This window comes from Cynoglossus semilaevis, chromosome 7, assembly GCF_000523025.1.
Source record: "Cynoglossus semilaevis isolate Cse_v1.0 chromosome 7, Cse_v1.0, whole genome shotgun sequence".
Taxonomy (NCBI): Eukaryota; Metazoa; Chordata; class Actinopteri; order Pleuronectiformes; family Cynoglossidae; genus Cynoglossus; species Cynoglossus semilaevis.
Genome location: NC_024313.1, coordinates 5,823,216 through 5,843,038, shown reverse-complemented (window position 1 = coordinate 5,843,038; position 19,823 = coordinate 5,823,216). Strand labels below are relative to the sequence as shown.

Below are 19,823 nucleotides of genomic sequence, written 5' to 3'. Positions count from 1 at the left end.
GGACCCAAATGTATATATTTATGTTTATAGCCACTATCAACAGTACAGTATTCACACTCCACAACATTTGTTCGTCTGTCTATCTATGACTGTCCCTGCTGCCACTTAAAACTAAAGCATTTGAAAGCGTGGCTGCAAAACAAACCTTGCACTAGCAAGATATGAAGTAGCACCAGACCAGCTGTGGATACACCAAGAAAAACTAATAGACAGAAAACTCTGAGGTCCAACATACAAAACATGATTCGTTCACTTAGAATAGGAAAATCTCCCCAGTGCGTTTCCTTCATTTCTCTTGTCGCTCACGCAGCTGCAAAAAACTAGAGCAATTGTCTCAAGGTCAAGTTTTGTCTTGTTTTATGGCTGTCCTCTTGCTCTAATGCTCTCCTCTTTGCATGTGTGCATCAGACTCTGACATTGCAGCTAATAATAGTTCTTCACAGGTTCATGTTGTAGCAGAAAGATTCTTTTTTTTCCATTTGTTTTCTCTATTCTAAGCCTGCTCCGACTTCTCTAATTGCTCTCTTCACAGGTTCATGTTGTAGCAGAAAGATTCTTTTTTTCCCATTTGTTTTCTCTATTCTAAGTCTGCTCTGGCTTCTCTAATTGCTCATAAACGACCCTTTTCGAAGCAAACTTTTGAGATCATACTATCAAAATATAAAAAGTCAGACTCAAATTTTTGTCTTTTTGATAGCTTAATTATTTTCACCCATAGAAATTTTAAAAAGCACGTGCTCTCAGAACCTACACACACAGGAAATCTCTGCTTTGCTAATGCATTCCAAATGGCTTCTGACCATTTGGCCTAACTTGAAAATCAATCCAGCTCCTTCTAGTCCCCTCCATGCTAATGCTCTAAATGCTGTCAAGCCAGTCATGTTTTGCAGCCTTTCCACTTGTGTTGGTATTGTTTCTAGTGCACCACAGCACCAACTGTTTCCAATAGTTTTTTTTTTACTCCAGCTGTAGTTGTCACTGTCCATAATCCTTCAAAGATGTGCTGCACGCTGGTCGTTTAGATGATGTATCCTGTCTTTTCCATCAGGGTAAAGCTCACCGAGACAAGCAGCTGATCTACCTGAAGGATCATCTAGAGAGGTACTACCACAGCAGGGACAGGAAGTGGATTGTGCTGTTCCCTGAAGGTGGCTTTCTGCGCAAGCGGCGGGAAACCAGCCAGTTATTTGCCAAGAAGCGCTCGCTCCCCCACCTGACCCACGTCACGTTGCCTCGTCTCGGGGCATCACACGTCATTCTGAAGACCCTGTCTGCCCAGCAGGAGAATGGCAGTGTGGGCATGGACACGGTGACGCCTAACCAGAGAGGTAAGTCAAATATAAACACACCGTTTTGTGATAGTTTCAGGGTTTAGCAAATGGTTTGTGACTGACATTGTCCTTGTGCACGTTCATTGGTAATGGATTATATTAACACATTATCAACTAGAAATAAATACAACCATAATTTGTCAGTTTGAATCATTCATGTTTCCTTGTCATAAAACAATTAATATGTTTGAAGGTTGTTTAAGAATTCAGTCATGTGGTCTGAGCGATAGTGTGGTCATCTGACAAAGGTTGTTTAAGAATTCAGTCATGTGGGCTGAGCGATAGTGTGGTCATTCTTAAAAGAAGGAAGAAACAACAGACAAATAAACAGAAGAGTCGGACAAAGCATGATTTTTTTTTTTTGCTTTATTAGGCAGAGTCGGACAAAGCGTGATTTTTTTTGCTTTATTAGAACAAGGTGTAAATTTTAACATCCTCCAGGTTTTTTATTGGCCTTTTTTCCGTGAAACAGCTTTGGTCAAATTTGATTTCTTTTTTGAGCCCTTCGAGGTAATTGAAAGAGCATATTTTAGACATTAAATCATTAAATCATCACCTTTGTGGTTACTAGCCCCTGTGGGCGCCTGTTTTTAAATGACATGGTGACTGATGGTAAAGATCCCCTTGAGAGGACGGGGGTGGGGATGGACAGGGGGCATGAACAGAGAAATTACACGGAGGTCCCTCTCCCACTGATGATGATTTGTAGGAGAGAGCAGCTCTTTTCTGTCAGGGGACCAGTCCTAAATACTGTACAACCACAGAGCTGGATGATGACTCTCCCTTTAATAAGCTTCAAGAGTCAAATTTTATTTATTTATTTTTTATAATTAAATTTCAGTGTGTTTCTGTGAAAAAAAGAGAGGAAAAAACACAGGCTGGCAAAATGATTAAACATTTTAAATGAATTAATCACAGGGTAACTGTGGATTAATCACGAATAATCGTGACTAATTATGATTGATCAAGATAAATCAACATTCCTGAATATGACAACAAATGTGTTGCTGAAACAGAAAGACAAATAACAGCAGGTAGATGAATGTGTTCCCCACCTGTTTTTACCTGGTGGTAAATAAGTTAAAAATAGTTTTTTGTTGCTCAGCCAACAATCAATACTGGTATTGGTTATTTTACCAATATTTGTCCCAGTTTTCCACTCACAATTGTCCACATAATATCCAGTTGGAAAGAAAAATAAGAAAAAAAATATGCAAAACAGCTTTTACTGAGACACTATTGTTAGACCTGTGTGGTCGACATTTCAATTCACGCTCAGTGACACGGAGCAGAAAAGAAAGCAAATCACAGGAGATAAATCACCGACAAAGGGAATGGCAGTAATCACCCATTTCTAGCTGCAGAATAATCCCAGGTTTTACTTCAGATTCCAGTAGGGAAGACATATTATTTGTACTCGTTTTCTAATTGATTTTTGTTTTATCTGGGTATTTTTTGTTTTGTTTTGCACCTTTGTACTGTACCTCCAGTTTCTCCTAGTTCAGTATACAAACAGTACAGTATATATAGATATCACTGTGTCCTTTCGTCTGCAGCTGCAGGAGCGCCTGTCCTTCCTCTTTATTTTAGCTAATGGCATTAAAACCCACTACAAAGGGGACAAAACACACATGGCCAGACGTGTGTTGCGTCCCTCATTATCCCGGGGGTGTGTGTTGATCAAAGACACACTCCTGTCTCCCTTTGACCCTGCGTCATGCTCTGCAGAAGTGCTCAAAAGCCCGCTGACTCACTCATGAGACGGATGGGCCACTTGTAGAGAATTGGATTTGATGTAAATGTGCATCATCCAGTCAATGTCACCCCGGCTGAATGCTCTTCTGTGCACAGATACAAAAGCACATGGGTCGCTGATAACCGGGGCAGTTCTGTCTGTGGAAAAGCCGAGACTGGGGGCGGCTGATAGTGATAAGGTTTATTTGTTGTAAAACAGTTGGCAGGTAAAAAACCAAAGTCCGGAGCTGTGAGTCGCTCAGGCTGTGAGTGTATTGACATCACCATCAGTGATTAAACTTTGGCATTATTTTCCATCAGCTTTATGGGGTTTAATTCACTGATGTAAAAGTTGCTGTACAGATATAACAGGATCAACTGATTTTTAAAAACCCAAGAATTCTTTCTTTTAAAGTGTTAAAAATCCAGTTGTTTGTCTGGGGGGTTCCCAAACTGGGGGTGGTTCCTGCTATTGGGGCATGGAGCTATTTCATCTGCAGTCAATTCAATTCAGTTTTTATGTCACATCTGTGTCTCCGTCTCCGTCCTGCCTGCATCCAGCTGTGTCATCTGTGTGCTGTAGGATGGGGCTAAAGCAGGTTAAAAATGGGTCAAAATATTAATCACCGCTGCTGACTGTAATTTAACTGGGCCAAGCGGCTATAAAACTTAACGAGGGTCCGTCACGTAGGCACGGTGTGTTTGCTTTGCATAAAGAATCCATTGTGTTCAGAGGGTGACGTGCTGGCTGAGCACTAATAGCAGACTCCGTGTGGCCCGTGACATTTGTCAAACAGTCAGATTTGATGCGCTGCTTTATTTCAGCCTGTCCCAGATTCGTCACCACTGGTGGAGGCGGCTCATTTTCTCCTTTATTCTTCACAGTATTGACTTCTAAGAAATGTTCTTTGATGGATTTGTTTAAAGTAAATGAAAAATCCAAATACAGAAATCTTCTAAGAACTGATTTGCCAGCCTGGATTACATAAAAATGGAATAGCAATTTTTTAAAGGCAATTTTAATTATTTCAGCCAATCTGAAAGATTTGACTTATATTTCCTCAACTCTATAATAGTCCTTTCTTTAACATAGGTAGAAACAATAGTGACATTTACATGTAGTTCTGCTTCCTGTTTTTGACATTTTCTATTGCTGTCATTGGATCCTGATTTTAGTTTGAGCTGTACATCAATACCAACACACCTTACAACCTGATTTAACTTGATTGCATGTGTAACAATCCATCTGTCGTCCCCTGCCATCCGGCTTAAATAATTCTATCACTTCATCTCTCCTTTCTCTTCACCAAAGATTGTCTTTCAAATATTTAATGGTAAAAATAACAGTTCTTAGATAAAAATATCCATTTTGCAGCAGCTCTAAAATTAAATTCGCAGCCAGATTTTAGTGAGTCGGTTCTTCAGATGGTGTTCCAAGCCAAAACGACTCGTGGCCATGCTTCATTTGGCTGCACTGGTATGGAATCCTCCGGGGACCTGTAGTTGTCACAGACACTTCACTTTACAGGAGAAGAAGTCTGATCAAAGGCATGAGATTTGGACAAATGTTGTTGAATCTGTTCCTGCTGCGTCCTGTTCTTGACTTTTTTGAATAAGAACCAGCAGGAAGTTTGACTCCCTTTTAGCCTCTCACCTCACATATTTGTTTTTTTTTCTCCTCTCTGTGACAGGCAACAAACGAGGAAGCCTGCAGTGGGTTATAGACGTGACCATAGCCTACCCCAAAGCAAAACCAATGGACATCCAGACCTGGATCTTTGGCTACAGACCTCCAACAGTCACACATGTACACTACAGGTAAGAATGTTTGGCCCAACAGAGTGACCTGACAGATTTGTAACGCAGTTACCAGTCACTCATGTCTCTAACTTCGACACCTGTTCATTTGATTCCATTTGAATTTTATTACCGATTTTTATGTCACACCAGTGGCACTGCAAAATCAGTCAAATCTTTAAACACACGTCACAGCTTTCATTTTTATGCCTTGTAAAAGGTTTGGGCAGGAAATACGGCTGTATTGTTACATGTATATGTAATACTTCCCACTGTGTTTTGGGATTATGTTATAGGATTACACATTAGCCTGTAATTATATTGTGGGATATTGTCTATGACCATCGAGCTGTCATTCCCCTGAACAATTGTCTTGGGCTTTAAATCCAAAACGATCCTTTTCTCTCCTTCAGACTGTCACACTAATGCAGTTGATATTAAATTTGATTTAAATGTAGTATTTAAAAGGTTTTTAATTGGATTTGAAGAAAGCAGCCTCTAATCTAATAGATAAACCAAGCTATTCTCTAACATTTGATAAAATTACCCCAGAAACAAAGGTAAAGACCTTTAGACCAAAAGCCACGAAAAAAGCCTCCGTTGAGAAGTTAATTTTCTGCTCTGATGTTTGAGCTCGTACGTGTGTGGTTGGTTAGGACAAGGTAATAGGTGATGGATTAACCCTGGTTCCCCTGCCTCTCGCTGGAGGATTCTTCCCGCTGTCAGAGTAAAGCCGAGGACTCATTAAGTCTGTAATTAGACGAGCAGGGGATGCGCAGGTCCCACCCTGCTCTCTCGGCCGCTCTAATCAGCCATCGACACGATCAGCTTCCCTCGCTCGGTCAGCAGCTCTGAAATTCAGGTGACACTCGGGGGAGGCACCCGACCAAGCTGACGACACAGCTGTTACTGAGAGGAGGGAAGACGGCAGTGATCACAGAGAAGCTAGGGCCGTGCTGATGTAGGTGCACAGTCAACCTGAGGATTATCCTGCCTGCTCATTAAGGGAGCACTGTGGGGGAGTGAGCAATAAGATGGAGACAGGAGATAGGATGGGTTTTTACCACCACTTAACCCCAGTGTGTCTGCTGCATCACCCTCGGACAATCTCCACACGGTGGACATTTGTCCTTTACCGTTCTTTCCAGGAATAACATATAAAAGGAGCAGACTTCCATCAAATGGGTTTCTGTGTCTGAAGTCAGTAAAGTTCCAATGGTTTACCCAAAACAGTTTTGCAGCTGGAAGAGTGCTTGGCATCGTGGCGTGCAGCAGGAGGGCCTCAGCTTTAAATCCTGCTTCAGACCAATCTTTCTGTTCTCTGTGGTTTTCTCCACCAGTCAGCAGAGAGTGGATGTGAGACTAAACGGTGGCACACGTCAGTCTGTCGGCCCTGGCCCTGCAGTGTCTGCCCCAATTCAGAAGCAGTAATGCAATAATTATTAGTAGCGATGCTGCCGCTAATTAATGTAGCGCAGTGGAAACCCAGGTTTTAAGTCACAGCTCCAGCAGTAGTTGGTGTAGCGTTTGTCACCCACATGAATGCCTCCGACCAGAAGCTAATAATAATAATAATGAATATTTAATAGAAAAATGCACGTCACGTTCATTGTCAATGCAAAACTGAAAGGACAAACTGGTGTCAAAAAGGTGGTTCTTCAAAATGTTTTGACAGCACTAATGAGATCCTCAATAACAGGAACTGTTTCCTTTTCTTTTTTCTTTTTTTTTAATCCTGACGTGACATTGTCAAGGTTGTTCAACAATGACATCAATGGAAACCACAAAAATTCACCTGGTTTTGGAAAAACTAGAACAGTTTTTCAGCCTAACTGTGTGAGCGCTTTGACAACTGGAAGAGTGTCAGCTGTCCACTTGTATCAGTGATTCAGCAGTTTGTATCTGCAGTAATGACTGTTGCTCAGAGAGAGAGAGAAAGAGAGAGAGAGTGTTATCTGACTGTACTCAGCTGAGCAGAATCAGAGGTTTTCACTTTGGTGCCTTCTTGTTTTAGCATTCTTAACACCTTGTCCTACAAGCAGTAAAGCAAAGAGAATTTAACCACAGACTGAGCAGGAACAGATTCATTATAATTGCTGATGCCTTAACTCAGATGCTGGCATTCTGTTCTAATTTTTTTTTTCTTGATTTACAAAATTTTGACCTAGTTATTTCCTTCCTGGCGGGCTCTGAACACAGGTGTCAGCTGCCCGGTCGTGGACCACAGCCTCTGTGGTGTCAATCAACAAATGTACTGTACATCTGACCCACATCCGCGGTCACTGTAGCTGTTTTTGTGCCTGAGGTGAAACTGGCTGTTTCTTAAAAACTGACCTTGATCACAGGACAACATCCTCATTTTGTCCTGGTGTTCGACTGTGGAGCTGATTGTTGTGCCTTGGCTTCACTTTCAAAACAGTGAGCCGAGTATGAAGTAGTTGTATTTCAAATGATTCGCTCTGCTCTTTTTGATAATCCCTCTTTCCTCCCCTTTGTCTGTCCTCTATCCTGGTATCCACCCTCCCTCAGTGTCTCCTGCCTCCTCTCCATATAATCTCAGCATCCCAGGCTGCAGCATCATAAGCTCTTTCCTGAATGGCAGATGGGAGAGCTGGGTGGGTGTACAGAGGTCTAGAGAGGGCGCCGGTGGGTGTTAAATATGTGGAAATCCTTTTTTTTTGTAATGCATATTCACGTCTAAATTTTTTTGCCGCTCTGTGCATTTTAGCTGTTTTGAAAATACTTGATATCTGACGTGATTAATGGGCTCAGAGTCTGCCTGGTCATCACATGCATGCTCACCCACCTGGTCTTCCCTGGGAGACTGCACACACAGCACTTTTGCACAGGTAGACGCACATTGTCTTTTCTGCAGGTATTTAATGCAGTTTAAATTCTTTAAATTTGTAATTATTTGTGAGCCAGATAATACCAGGCCTCAGACTTTTGAGCTAACAGTTAGTGCTGAAGCTGATGTTATAGACCACATTAGCTTCTGTCACACCCGCCTGCTCTGCTCAGTGATGCTTTAAGAGTGCACCCTGCCTGTCAAAGTCATATGATAACTGTGAATATTTCCACCAACCTCAACTATCTTGAATAAAATAATTTCATGTTAGTCACTCTACCTGATTGAAAAGATAAAATTCTACTTCTCTGAACCGGAGTGATTATTATTTGGCTGTGATTTAGTATAAAATCACTTTCCTTCTTAGGTCGCTCTATACTTATTTCCGGTGTTGATGGTCTCACCGGTGTCTCTGAATACGTGTTATAAGCTGAAAGTGAAATGTGTGAAAATGTTGGCACTTGTTTAAAGCAGGTACCAATTCCACTTGGACGTTTATTATCAGAAGATAAATATTAGACCAAGGGTAAGGCCAACCTAACTTATTAACGCTTCCTGTACAAGCATGACCATGTCACTGCTGACCTTTGCACTGATAATTGGTCAATGCTCTCTTGGTCAACTGTTATTAACCACTCAACATGCAGGCCTTTGTCTCAGTGATCAGTTGTCTAACAAAAACAGTCCCGTCGTCAGTGACATCTGGTCACGCTTTACTACTGCCACGTAGTCCTCAAAGCTTTACTGACATTCACGGTTACATTACTGACGATGAGAACTCTAATTGTAAAGTAATGGCAAACTAAGTTCAGTCGGCCTGTCTTTTTGAAATCCAGGAGATTGAACATAATTATTCCCCCGAGATATGTAAAATACAACTATAAAACTGTCACTGAAGTCGTCACTGCCAATGATGTTCCAGTTCATGTTTGCCAACGCAGGTCGGAGCCCCCGCTCGCTCTACCTGCTCATTTCAGTTGGTAAGAGATAAAAGCCTGTGCTAATGATCAGGATTCTCGCTGTTCTCACACCAGGCCATGCAGCTCTTCAACAGTCATTTCTACTTTTAAACAAAGTAAATGCTTTGATCAGCACACCCTCACTGATAATGCTTAGCGATAATCTGACAGCTCATTAAAAAGCAATGTGATAACTAGCCTGGATGTGTTATTCAATACTTGGCAAATCAGAAGTATGTGCAGCTATTTTGGAGCTGCAGTCTCTGATGTAAGAGTTTCCTCGGTTACAGTCAGCGGGCGATCATGTGTGCTGCGATATAAACAGTTACATAAATACATGTATGCATGTGTAAACATACAGATGCATGCCTGGAGTTGTGAGTATTACTTCATTCAGGATTTTGTTCATCTCTCACCTTTGGGCTCTGAGTCATTTCTGATTTGGTTGGTGGAGAATCACATGCATCCATTTCCTGGAACAGAGATGGCCTTGAGTCAGAGTGGACGCAGATTAAAAACTAAATGGAGCAATTACCAAGTGGACTCCCACCGTCTCCATGATTGCAGGAAAGCACTTCTTGACATTTTGCAGTAGAGTAAAAGACCAGTAGAGTTACCCAGACGGGGGCAACTCCGTCATCCATCCAGGTGTCGGTGATTATATATAAAAATTAGTAAAGTATGACAACGGAGTAGTTTGGAGTTTGCACCTTCATCTTAGATACTTTGCATTTTTCTGCCCGAGTGCACAGCCAGGGCAGCTCTTAGTTTCAGCAACAGACGGATGAAGGGCCTCACACACTCCCTCAAACAATGACTGGCTGCCCTCCAAAGAGGTCTGTCGAGTGGACACACTTTTCCAGCTATAGTCCAAATTTAATTGGCCTCTCAGTTTGAAGGAAAAACAATATGTCAAGAATAAGTGCTGCTCAGACAGTAAGTAGCCACTGAATCACTCACACTCTCAGTAATAAGCTCAATTAGTCTTTTCGTTCTAATAAACATGTGGACAGCTTATCTAGCGTGCTTCCTATGTCGCAGGAGTCGCCTCCACACGTGGCTGGTACAGGATGTAGCCCTGGCTGAGGACATGGTAGGAGTCGGATGTTGAAGGGTATTGACAGGAGAAACCGAAGCTCTCTCCCAGCTGTCTGTCTTTGTGCCAGGGTTTCAGGTTAACAAGCAGCTCATTGCCAAGTGGGTTAGGCTGGAAATGAGAGCGCTGCCGTGGCCTCACGCCAACACATCGCCACCAGTTCCTCACCATTGTCTGTGATGCAGCGCTCTTACAATGAACCCATGCTCCGTTGTTACTTTTTCCTCCCAGACGCTTGTAGACCAGTGTTTTCATTTTCCAGAAACTGACAGGAGCCAACGGTGGCCAGTGTTGCATTACATCCCACCCACACGTGGCTGCTCGTTTGACCCAAAGTCACCCAGACCCAATTTTTCTAAAACAAAATGTAACATGATCTGTCTCATGATAAAAACCTCACTTGCTTATGTCATATATATTATTGTTTTTCTGTATATATATATATATACACAGACACAAACATTTTGGAACAGTTTGCTTCTCTTAATTAAAACCCCAAACATTTTAGAACAGTTTGCTTAATTTACATTTACAGAAATTAGAAATTAAGTTTGAACTAACATAGAAGCAGTGAAAGTAAGTACCAACGGATGGATTTCTATATTTACCCATGTTGCCTTGATTACTTTTGATCAGTTTACATGTGACACAGCTAACATTCCTGGCAACGTGAACAGACACCAGAAGATGCCGGCATCTCCATGAATGTTTCAGTACCTTTAAAGCCTCGTTCACGGGTCCTGCTCACCGGGCCACTATAATTGCATAACTTCCGATAAGATACTCGGATACACCACTGTCAGTTACTGTTACCGTATCAGTCACCCAAGACCAGATCGGGTGTGAAACACTCCAGAAGCCTCTTACATTAGATCATTCATCTGTGTGCATGCTGTATATTTAATGACTACAACATTTGACAATGCAACATCAGCGAAGGCAACATCAGCGAGCAGCTGAACGCTTGCTGATGTGATATTTATCTTTCTTTGATTGCTGTGCAGCTATTTCTCTCTCCATTGATTATGACAGCAGTCTCATTAGCAGGGTAAGCTAACTCTTGCTCATCTTATAATTTGACTTATGGGAACCCTCAGCGTCACCGGTGATGGGTTCGTTTGGAAGATCAGTACAACAAACGACACCTGATATTCACAGACGGCGAAGCTTCCATGAAATCGTCCCAGTTTGACCTGTGATCAAGTGGCCACGGTGGCTCGGCTTCGGTGTTTTCTGGGCAACCAGAGCTGCTCTCGTTATCTGTTGGTTTAAAAAGAAAAATCGACTTACCCTCCAGCAGCTTTATTAAAAAAATCTGACAGATTAAAGTGGGAGATGTTTTGGACAGTTTTCACAAATTTAATGAGAGTTTTATTTTGCACAAGGAACCAGAAAGAGCCTCTATGAAAACAAGACCGTGTCCAAACTCTCACCAGACCAGCATTAAAAAGGCTTCATAATGAGGAGAGTCCAAAGATAAAGTGTACGACCTAACAGAAGTCAGTGACATCTAGTTTGTGGACAAGTAAAAATAAGCCTTCCCTGATTGGCTCGTATGGAACGCTCCAGTAGTGCATTTGTTTATTGTGTACTCATGCCCTCTGACTGTACCTGCAGTTTCCACCATAGTGACATCAAAGTATGGGTTCAGAAAAATACAAAGTCTCATGTAAAAGCTCTAAATCAGACCATACAGAATTATACCCAAAGAAACGAGATTATCTTCGGGTCAGACGTGGGGCGATCTGCTCTGCAAGACACACGTTTTGTTATTATGTAGTTTCATTTTATTGATCAATTTAGGTCTGGGATCCGGTGGCTGCGTTTGTAGAAATTAGGTTTGCAGATGACAGTCTTTGTAAAATGGTCCATTACATTCTGCGATCAGTTGAAAAGCATGCATCAGTTTTTCCTGTTTTATCTGATTTAAGAACTCCTTGTGAGGCAGGCAACCTCTCCCAGGGATAAAGCTAAAAAGCACATCTGAATATATTCTCTTAGAGAGTCCAAAAAAAGTCCAGAATGGTAAAATAATATTTTTGATAGAGAGGGAGTTCTCCATATGTGCTTTAAATAATCAGAAAAACTTCCCTAAACAAGGGGAAGTTGTACTGAATATACGCACTCACTTTAAATGTTTCATTCTGTGTATAAATATGTAGAGGATTCGTCAGGACGGTGCACAGAGTCACAAAGAAGAAAAGGAAGAATAATGTCACTTATCATATCTAAACTATTCTAATATATACCTTGATCTTCCTGCTGGGTTTATGCCGTTTTCCACTGAAGTACTAGTTCATTTTTGAAGCGTAGTGTTACTTTGGTGACACTGTGAGAACTTTCCCATCATGCTGCTGCTACAGCCACAGCCACAAACACCTTCCTGTCACCAACCGTCCACCGGTGCCTGCAGCATCGTAGGAGAACTGTTGCCTCCTCCTAGATTGCTTTTTAAAAACATGTCCAACACCAATCAATACTGTATCACGTATTACTGCCCTCTTACTGAAGCTCCACATGTACTTTCACTGTGGATCTTATCCGGTGGGGAATATTGACAACCCATGTTGAGTGCAGAGGAAACGCTCGTCTGAGGGAGGAGACTCTAACCTCTATTTGAAGGTGACCAGGAGCTGCCGCCCTGCGAGCACAGCTCACAAGAGACACCTACTGGCTGGAAATAGTTTTTTCAAAACGCTCTCTTTTGTGAAGGCATATCACCGTAACCGTGAGTTCTCATTAAGGTCCTGACAGTTTGAACTAATCGATTCAGTTTTACACTGGAGTTTCATCCTGAGGCCGAGGTTCATCCAAAACCTGATAACTGAAGCCTCATCAGAGATTGAACATGAAAAATACACATCCATCTAACAGAGTGACATGTCCATGTTTGACATTCGGCTAAGAAATAGTTCAAGGTTTGCCAAGATGGATGCTGGTCAGTTCACAGAATGCTGAGGTTGTGCCTAATGTAGGTCTTGTCAGGATTTAATTAAATTCCCTCTTCATTGTGTCAGGTCAGTGCTCCTCTGGTGCACCCTCACATTCCTGTCTTGTGATTTTTTATTTATTTATTTATTTATTTGACTCGATTCCAGCCACAGCTGAACCACAAGTCTGAGCTCCACTCAGCACTTCTGTCTCGCTGTGACACTGATGAGTTCGCCAGCTAATGAATCCCCCAAACAGCTGAAGAAGCTGCTGCAAACACACAAGCTAGTGTAATAGACTGCCAGTTTGGAAATAGACTCTCCTGCCCAGGGACCACCGCTGACACACTGGGCTTGATCAATGTTGCTGTTTCTGCTGAGAGAGACATCACACATCTCTTTGGTTTGTGTGTGTGTGAGTCTGTTTCATCTTCTTAGTCTTTTTCTCGCTCTTGTTCTTCAGGATGTACCCGATAAAAGAGGTTCCTGTGGAGGCAGCGGCGCTGACCGACTGGCTCTACCAGAGGTTTGTGGAGAAGGAGGATCTGCTGGCCCACTTCTACGACACAGGTCTGTCTCCGGCTGTCACACTGAATACACTGAGTAATTAACAACTCTTTGGTTATAATAAATCCTAAAATTTACCTAAAATATAAATTATTGTGAGACAAGGAACCTCTCATTCTCATTTTTATCACTGTTTGACTAGAATGATTCCAGTGTCCAAATTCAACAACATGAGAAATACCAGAAATCATTTTAAATACTTAAAAGAGACAGTAGGCTGTCAAGGCTGATTGTCATTCAAAAATATGCTAAAAGTTCAGTTTAAAAGCATTATTTAAATGGCTCATGTTAGCCTTGGTGACTTTAAACTATGTATTTCTCAAATAAAAGCCTAACTGGCAAAAAAAAGGTAACTTAATCATTAGCCTTAATTTAAATTAAAACTAAAAATAAACTGTTGCTTAATTTTTATGAAACTTCCCTGGAAATTTTCAAAAATGTCCGTTGTGACAGTTACTGTTGTGAAAACATCCTGAAACTTCCCTGGAAATTTTCAAAAATGCCCGTTGAACAAATGTGACAGTTACTGTTGTAAAAACATCCACCCACTGTAGAACTACTTCCTCATTTACTTCTTCTTACACTTCCTTCTGTGTATACTGTTACAGTTTCTGTTGAAGCTGTCAACATTTTTCATGTGTTAAGTTCACGGATATGAATTAAAAAAAAAAAAAAACAGGGAAAATACAGTGAAATAAGTGATGATGTCATCGTACACAGCCTTTGTCTGGGCTTCAAGTCTCTGGGCGGCGTTGCCTCCGCTCCTGTTTGAATAACATTAGAGCTGTGCTGTTGCTAAGAGACCTGCTGTCAACTGAGAATATTTTAACCCTGGTTGCTGTACAAACAGTGATACAGAAGTGGTTACATGTTTGTCGTGTCTTAATGCACATGTTTCCAGAATGTCCCAGTCAATTTGACAAATCAGTCGCTAACACGCAGAGATAATTAATTTCTACTCAGATGTAGCGTCACAGTGACCAAAACAGGGTTTTTTTTTACCCTGAACACAACATTCAGGGTAGACAGATTTTGCAGCGATGTTAACTTGGCTTTAAGAATCATGAAATCATGAAAGGTCAAATATCAAGGTCACTACACTCACTAAATGGTGTCGCTGGCAGCTGGGAACATTTCCAGACAGTTTTATTGAATTTTGCAACTGTCGTTGGCTAACTATTAGCATCGTTGGGGATTGTGTCTTAGTCGTAGATTAATAAGTTTGAATATTCTCAAGACTTATTGAATTTTGCAACTGTCGTTGGCTTTGAATATTTTCAAGATAATTTCTGACATGCAAGAAAGCTAGTAAAGTTTGCTATAGTACTAGTGTTGTGCTAACACATTTTCTTATATAGTTCTGTAGCATCTGTTAGCTGTTCTCGTGTATGTGGGCTACTCTCTGCAGGCCGACTTTGATTAGACTTTCAATTTTACCGTATCCTAACAGTTTCAGATGACATTTTAGATTTGTTTTTTGGAAAAAGAAGAAGAGCATTGTTAATTTGTTTTATTTAATTTTTTTTTTAGCCTTTGGTTGCACAGATTTGTGAGCTAACCTTTAGCTGTTATGATTTCATCTCTCCGACAGGAGCCTTCCCTCCCACAGATGGACAGAAGGGGGCAGTTTCCCGACAGATGACCCTGGATCCAGTGAAGCTCGTCTTCATCCAGTCCTTTGCGTTCGTCTCTGGCTACATCTGGTTCAGGGTCTTCCAGTTTCTCTACTGCTGTTTATTTTGAGCGTGATGATTTGGTGAGAGTCTGGATTGGACCACTGCGAAAGAAACTTAAGGATCGCTGACGTGTGGCGCGTTGTCACACTCTCTCACACACACACACACAAACACACCAGTCCTCTCCATGATGGATGGATGGATTTACATTTCTACCCATGGAGGAACTTTGCAAGGAAACAAAAGACATTTCACGACAAAATGTGTGCAGATTTCACCGTCCCTCACAGTAAACAACTGCTCACAGTGTCCACCGGTTACGTTCACACCACCCTAACGTGACACGCCCACACCTGCGGTTTAGAGGGATAACGTCTCACATTTGTCAGGTCTGATATTTCCACATGTTTTTACATCCTCATACATTTAAACACAGGCACCTAGTGACCACTTTTTAGTTCAAAGTTATTGGAAAATGCGGCTCAGGACCTTCTCCAGAAGACCATCTGGACCAGACTCCGTCTGTCACACCATGGTTTTTGAGTTAACAGAACACATGGATACACCTGAGTGTACGCTTGTGACAAGGAGCTGAAGTCTACAAATCCTGCCTGGATTTTAACCTCCTCAGTGAAAGTCCACAGAACCTCCTGTGTTCAGCTCGCCGTCCAGTAGCTAGACCACACCTTGCACAGCGAGTGACCATAAGAACGCTCCGGCTGCCCAGCCGTGGCCGCTCTTCTGGCCTGCATTGCACTAAGGATCCGTAACTGCCGTGACTGAATAGTAGCTGCTGGTGTTTTAATTTGACTTCATTTTATTTTAATCCCTCAAACATGCATATCACCATGACTACAGCCACGATTCGTTTTTTTTTTTTTTTTTTTTTTTTCTTTGTTTCCTTTTCCTCCCGTGTCTTTCTGTCCAGGCAGTATTCAGATCAGACTGGAAAAAGAAGCATAGGATCATGTTTACACTGGCAGCCCTGCTGAAGAACTTAAAGGAGGCAGAGGCTGTGAGGGCGGGGCTTTTTTTTCCAGAGAAAAGGGAAAAAAAAGGTGATGTTATTCCAGCTGTCATAAAAGAAGACAAAGGAGAAACTCTTGAGACACGCCAGGCAGGAAACGCGGTCCAATCACCTAGAATCTGACTGTGTGTGAGGTGGTTCTCACCCTCTGCTCTGTGCACACACACACACACTCACACGAGCACATACGCGACTATGTGCAGACACTGCGGAGAAGACGTTGGTCTCGAGGATCACCTCCGTGAGAAGGATGGAGAAGACTCTCGTTCCCCATTGGACTCTGTAGTTTTACAAATATTTAAGCCATACGCTTAGTGTTTTTTGGGGGTTGGGTGAATAAAAAGACGTGGGGCGGGGACTCAGAATTTTTTTTTTTTTTTATAGAAAGCTACCCAAGTGTTCAGCATTCAAATCTATAGAGATTTTGGCTTACAGAAGTATAGGTGTCATTACTGTAAATTTACAGCATAACCTGCCTAACTTGAGTGTCTGTATGTGTGTTTTTGTGTGCGGGTATGTGTGTGTGAGTGTGCGTGGTCGTCGTTCTCCCTGCAGTTTTGATAAATATGACTCGTGTCGTGTTGCTCCGCGACGTCAGAGTGTGGCAGCGATTTTTTGTTTCACCACAAGTGGTCGAATTTTATTTCATTTTTAATGAAATCACAAAACCGTCGTCCGCATTTCATCGTATGTTTGAACCTTGTAGAAACAAAGCTGAGGAAGAGTTTTCATGGTGGGATGGACAATATTTCTTAATTTATTTTTTTTCCTTCTGGTCTATTTCAAGTAATTTTTCTTTTCTTTTTTTAAATATCTGAATGATTTATGAATGTTAGAAAAAAAAAGAAAGTTAACATGTGTACTACACTCTTCATTCATTTTTGTTTTTTAAATTTCAGAACAGGAAGTTGTTGTCTGGTTCAAGAGGCCAAGATATTAGAGTTATTGTTTGTCCAACTTATGGCGTGTGGTGTTTTCTTATTGACCCATGGGCCAATTCTCAAACCATAGACCGTATATAAGAAATGAAGGCTGCTTACTGGATGGAAACTGTTGGAGTAAAAGTGAAGCCCCAGGAAGAAGATTGGGAGTAGCTGGACATCTGTTAAAAAAAATCGTTTAGAAAGTGAAGTGGGAGATCAGGCTGGGATTGACAGTTTGACATTGTCCTAGAGTTAGGGTTAACCTAACCCAGTGGTTCCCAAATTTCTTCTGAAACGCCCCCCTTTTCTTGGAGCCCTAACCCACAGGAGGCTAAATTCAGGTTATAATATTAAAAGTTTCCTCTGTAGATCCCCCAAAAAACACAAAATGTATATCCACTAGCTTATTTAAGATTTTTGTTAAAGGTTTTCCATTGGACAGTTATGTCACATGCTCTCCCGTTGTGTCCTAGTCGTCCATAAACCAAAACTTCAGTTCCTGAGGAGTTATAATATTAAAGAAAATTCACTTCAGTCCTCCTCGCCTCGGCTTCACTTTTGTAAACCTATGCAGTTGGTTGGTTGGTTTCTTACACACGGTCTGTATTTTAAAGTGATAAAGTCAGTCACTAACCTTATGTCTCGTCACCCACGGTGGAAACTGGCAGGGCCCTGGGCCAATGCAGCTGTCGTCTGTCGAACGTTCTCGTGTCATGCTTTTTGAGGTCAATTACGTGTAAATTGCTTAGCCTGCTTTAATTAGAGGAAATTATACAGGTGCAGCATTAAGTGTCGTTATGAAACAAAGCATCAGAGTTGCAGTTGAGTAGTTTTTGTCCTCTCTCCGTGCACCGACGTTGGTAGAAACTGTGTGAAATTCAAAAACAAGGGCTACCTGACCTGGTAGGTGAAAACATTTTAAACTAGAGTGTAACTGTGCTCCATCTTGTGGCTCTTTCAGATTCCCCTCCATCGTGAGAGTGACTTTCAATGAAGCTTTTTTTTTGTTTCCGTCTTTTAACATTTTTATTGGTATAATTTTCTGACCATGTTTCCAAAGAAAGTGGGGAAAATTCGAGTTTCCTGGATGTGGTTTTAGGAAATAAACACAATAGGAATTAAAACAGATTATACTAGAAACTGTCTGTAATTTTCCATTTTGTACTCCTTTAATTCCTAGCTACACAGCCATTTTACAACACAGAAAAACTTGTGCTGGAATAAAACATCATAAAGATCCAAAGATGAGTATGGATTATTTGGTCTGTATGGTCCACGACATGAATCACATGCTTTGTTTTCATATTTAACCCTTTATTGCAGAAGTCCCTAACAACACGCCAACCTTAAATTTGACATGAGAATCGCCTGTTTGAGAAACCTGACCTTCAGGGTGGACTGTGAATACAATCTTTTAAAGCAAATAATTTCATTTGTCTCTTTGTTCTTGTACCAAATGAGTCTCAGCCCAGTACTGGTCCATGGCCCAGAGGTTGGGGACCTCTAGCACGGTTAATGTCACTGCACATTAACGATTGCATTTTTCCCTCATTTTCTTTGATTCCTTTGTAAGGTCTCCCCTGTAAAGATTTAAATCCGTGGAGACATTGTGGTTAAATAAAGGTTGAATTAATAAAATGAAGCATAAAAAATGCCATATAAATTACACAGGCGATTAGGTCTCTGGAGGAAGCTCTGCAGTGAAGGTGTCCGTGTTCCTCCTTCAGACACTGCCTTCTCAAGGTCTTTCGTGTCAAACTCTGATGTGTGTTCTCCAGTGACTGCCTCTGGTGCCCGTGGCGTCCCCTCTGCGTCAGCACACATCCAGTGGTGCAGAAGCTGTTTGTGGATGTCACTGCAGCAGCTGATCCAGAGTCTGTTCTCCCAGGAGAAACTCGGCAGCTGTGACATTTGGCCCCGACCCTGGTCAGCGTGAGGAATACGACAACAGTGTCGACATCAAAAGGTTGATTTTGGATGCCTCCATCTACAGCCCCTTCCTAAATTCCCTGTCACCTTCTGGCCCCCACCAGGTGTAATCTGACGTCACAGCTGCCCTCAGGCACCTAAAGGTTTCTGTGGTTTTCCCCTTCTCTGTTTTTTTTTTTTTTTGCACAAATCCCCAACTTTTTCTGACTAAAGTCCAAACTCCTCCAGCTCTTTGTAGGATTGACCTTTTCGGTGGCAGACTGACAGGCCGGCTCACGCTCTTGTTGGTGTGTGTTGTCGGCGTGTGTGTTTTACTGGCAGCTGAGAGCTAAGATGGCTGAGAGGCTAATTTGAACACAACTGTAGCTGCAGCAGTCCAGCTGCTGGTGGGACTCTGTGATCCCAGAGGCGTCAGGCAGGAATCTCACTTCCCAATTTATCTTATTTTCATGTCAAATGCAGACAGTCAGAGTTGTTGTCAAGACAGAACGTCATGTGACTTCTAACACGGCACACAGTAAACAATCCGTTAATGTGATGGCTGAGGGTGTTCCCCTCACAAGGATGAACAGTTTGTTCCTGTAACAAAAATGTTCTTAACTATCCAATAGGACTAACTCAGTTTACTGTTCTATCTCTACACTACTACATGGTCTGGTACCTAGAAATAATTGTGAAATGAGGGGTCTCTGCATGTTTCGGCCAGATGGCGATCCTTCAGGAGGCCTTTCTGGTCAAATCAAATGACCAGTGACCAGTGAGATGACAGTCAGACTGTACAGCCACTGAGACTGATCTGATGACCTTTTGGCATTTTCAGGAGTGTGTTTGCCTTTGTCAAGTCCCTCAACTTCACAAGCAGGTAGTATAAAAGAACCGCTGCAGCGTTGTCAGATGTATGAGATTTTACATTTTCACCTCTGTTCTTTTGAAGACACTGTTGCTTTAAAAAGAACTGAGATATCGACTGGTTTTCATCTGAATCTCTGTCGGAGCTACTTTTATA

The 19,823-nt window shown here is 41.8% G+C and overlaps 1 protein-coding gene across 2 annotated transcripts in view; it reads left to right on the top strand.

Moving 5' to 3' along the window:
• The window catches only part of lpgat1 (lysophosphatidylglycerol acyltransferase 1), a 30,173-nt gene extending 12,042 nt beyond the window's left edge, over positions 1-18,131 (top strand). The window contains exons 5-8 of one of the 2 annotated variants that reach the window (XM_008313033.3): positions 1,049-1,328; positions 4,757-4,883; positions 13,159-13,265; positions 14,854-18,131. In XM_008313033.3, coding sequence (XP_008311255.1) covers positions 1,049-1,328; positions 4,757-4,883; positions 13,159-13,265; positions 14,854-15,005 — 666 coding nt within the window. In that variant the 3' untranslated portion in view covers positions 15,006-18,131. Of the gene's footprint in view, positions 1-1,048; positions 1,329-4,756; positions 4,884-9,710; positions 10,065-13,158; positions 13,266-14,853 lie in introns of those variants that run through there. The other variant, XM_025056694.1, reaches the window with a different exon arrangement.
• Positions 18,132-19,823: the final 1,692 nt, after the last annotated feature.